General features: G+C 45.0%; 1 protein-coding gene across 1 annotated transcript; it reads left to right on the top strand.

Annotated features, from left to right (window-relative positions):
- Positions 1 to 610: 610 nt before the first annotated feature.
- On the top strand, positions 611 to 1,113 carry LOC138883958 (uncharacterized). The gene is made up of 2 exons (XM_070164685.1): positions 611 to 920; positions 1,025 to 1,113. The coding sequence occupies exons 1-2, from the start codon at positions 611 to 613 to the stop codon at positions 1,111 to 1,113; spliced, it is 399 nt and encodes a 132-aa protein (XP_070020786.1).
- The last annotated feature ends 613 nt before the right edge of the window (positions 1,114 to 1,726 follow it).

The raw sequence follows: 1,726 nt of genomic DNA, 5'->3' as shown, positions 1-1,726 counted from the left end.
TTGAAAATTGGTCAGTTGCTACCTGCCTGCAAAGGCTAAAGCATAAAAACTTAATTTTCCTTCAGGATCCTAAAATCTTTGATACTAGTGAAAACATATGTAGCCAGAATTTTCAAAATGAGAATGCATCAGAATGTGGAAGCATGTTCCAAGTCCCAACCCTTGTTTATGTGTTTATCTATAGATAAAATGTTGTCTTACCATGAATCTTAATCCCAGTGATTATGGGATACCACTCTTAAGAAAGCTGCTCCCTTACGTTATGATTAATTAGTCATCTAATTATTAGCAAGCAGTTGCCTGATAAACCAAGATATTTTAAGAGTTCCACGCCTCTCACCCACTTTATCGCGATACAAACAGGCACATAGCAACAGCTGGATAAAAAAAACTCATTTGGCGACAGATAAAGCACAATTAAGGAAAGTTTTCCGGAATATTGGAGGAATGGTAGTTCCCCTTAAATGCACCGACGGCCTATAATCAATGAAATGGGACGAAAACCATGAGAAACCAAGGTTCAAATACTACCCGAGTCAGCAATCTCTAGGTGATTTTTCCTATCTCTATATGCCTTGGAAATGTGGGAGAGGGTGATTTAAGCCACACGATGAAAGTGTGGGAGAAGGTGATTGAAGGGAGGTTGAGGAGGTGTGTGTCCATTTCCGAGAACCAGTTTGGTTTCATGCTGGGACATTCGACTACTGAGGCCATTCACATTGTGAGGAGATTGGTGGAGCGGTATAGGGCGGTGAAGAAGGATTTGCATATGGTGTTTATTGACCTGGAGAAAGCCTATGACAAAGTTCCGCGAGAGGTTCTATGGAGATGTTTGGAACCTAGACGAGTGCATGTAGCGTATATTAGAGTGATTCAGGACATGTATGATGGGGCTAAGACACGGGTTAGGGCAGCAGGAGGTGACTCTTACTACTTTCCGGTTGAGATGGGGTTGCATCAGGGAACAACACTTAGCCGTTTTTGTTTTCCCTGGCGATGGATTCTTTGACGCGTCACATTCAAGGGGAGGTGCCTTGGTGCTTGTTATTTGAGGATGACATAGACCTGATTGATGAGACGCGAGGTGGCGTTAACGAGAGGCTGGAGGTTTAGAGACATACTCTGGAGTCTAAGGGTTTCAAATTGAGCAGGACCAAGACAGAATACTTGGAGTGCAAGTTCAGTGGTGTTACCCAGGAGGCGGACGGGGATGTGAGGCTCGATACGCAAATCATTCCCACGAGAGAGAGTTTCAAGTATGGGGAGATAGATGAGGATGTCACGCACCGTATCGAAGCAAGGTGGATGAAGTGGAGGCTCGCTTCCGGTGTCTTGTGTGATAAAAATGTGCCATTGAGACTTAAGAGTAAGTTCTACAAGCTAGTGGTTAGACCGACTATGTTGTATAGGGCAGAGTGTTGGCTAGTCAAAAACTCCTATGTCCAGCATATGAAAGTAGCGGAAATGAGGATGTTGAGATAGATGTGTGGGCATACTAGGTTGGATAGAATTAGGAATGAAGTTATTCAGGACAAGATGGGAGTGGCCTCTGTGGAGGCAAAGATGTGTGAGGCAAGGTTGAGATGGTTCGGGCATGTTAAGAGGAGAAGCACGGATGCCCCAGTCAGGAGATGTGAGAGTTGGCCTTGGGAGGTGAGAGGAGGGGTAGAGGTAGGCCAAAGAAGTTTTGGGGAGAGGTGATCAGGCGGTACATGGCGCAGCTTGA

This window comes from Nicotiana sylvestris, chromosome 12 (assembly GCF_000393655.2).
Source record: "Nicotiana sylvestris chromosome 12, ASM39365v2, whole genome shotgun sequence".
NCBI classification, from domain to species: domain Eukaryota; kingdom Viridiplantae; phylum Streptophyta; class Magnoliopsida; order Solanales; family Solanaceae; genus Nicotiana; species Nicotiana sylvestris.
Note: the sequence above shows the minus strand (reverse complement) of the source record. Positions and strands in the feature narration are given on the sequence as shown.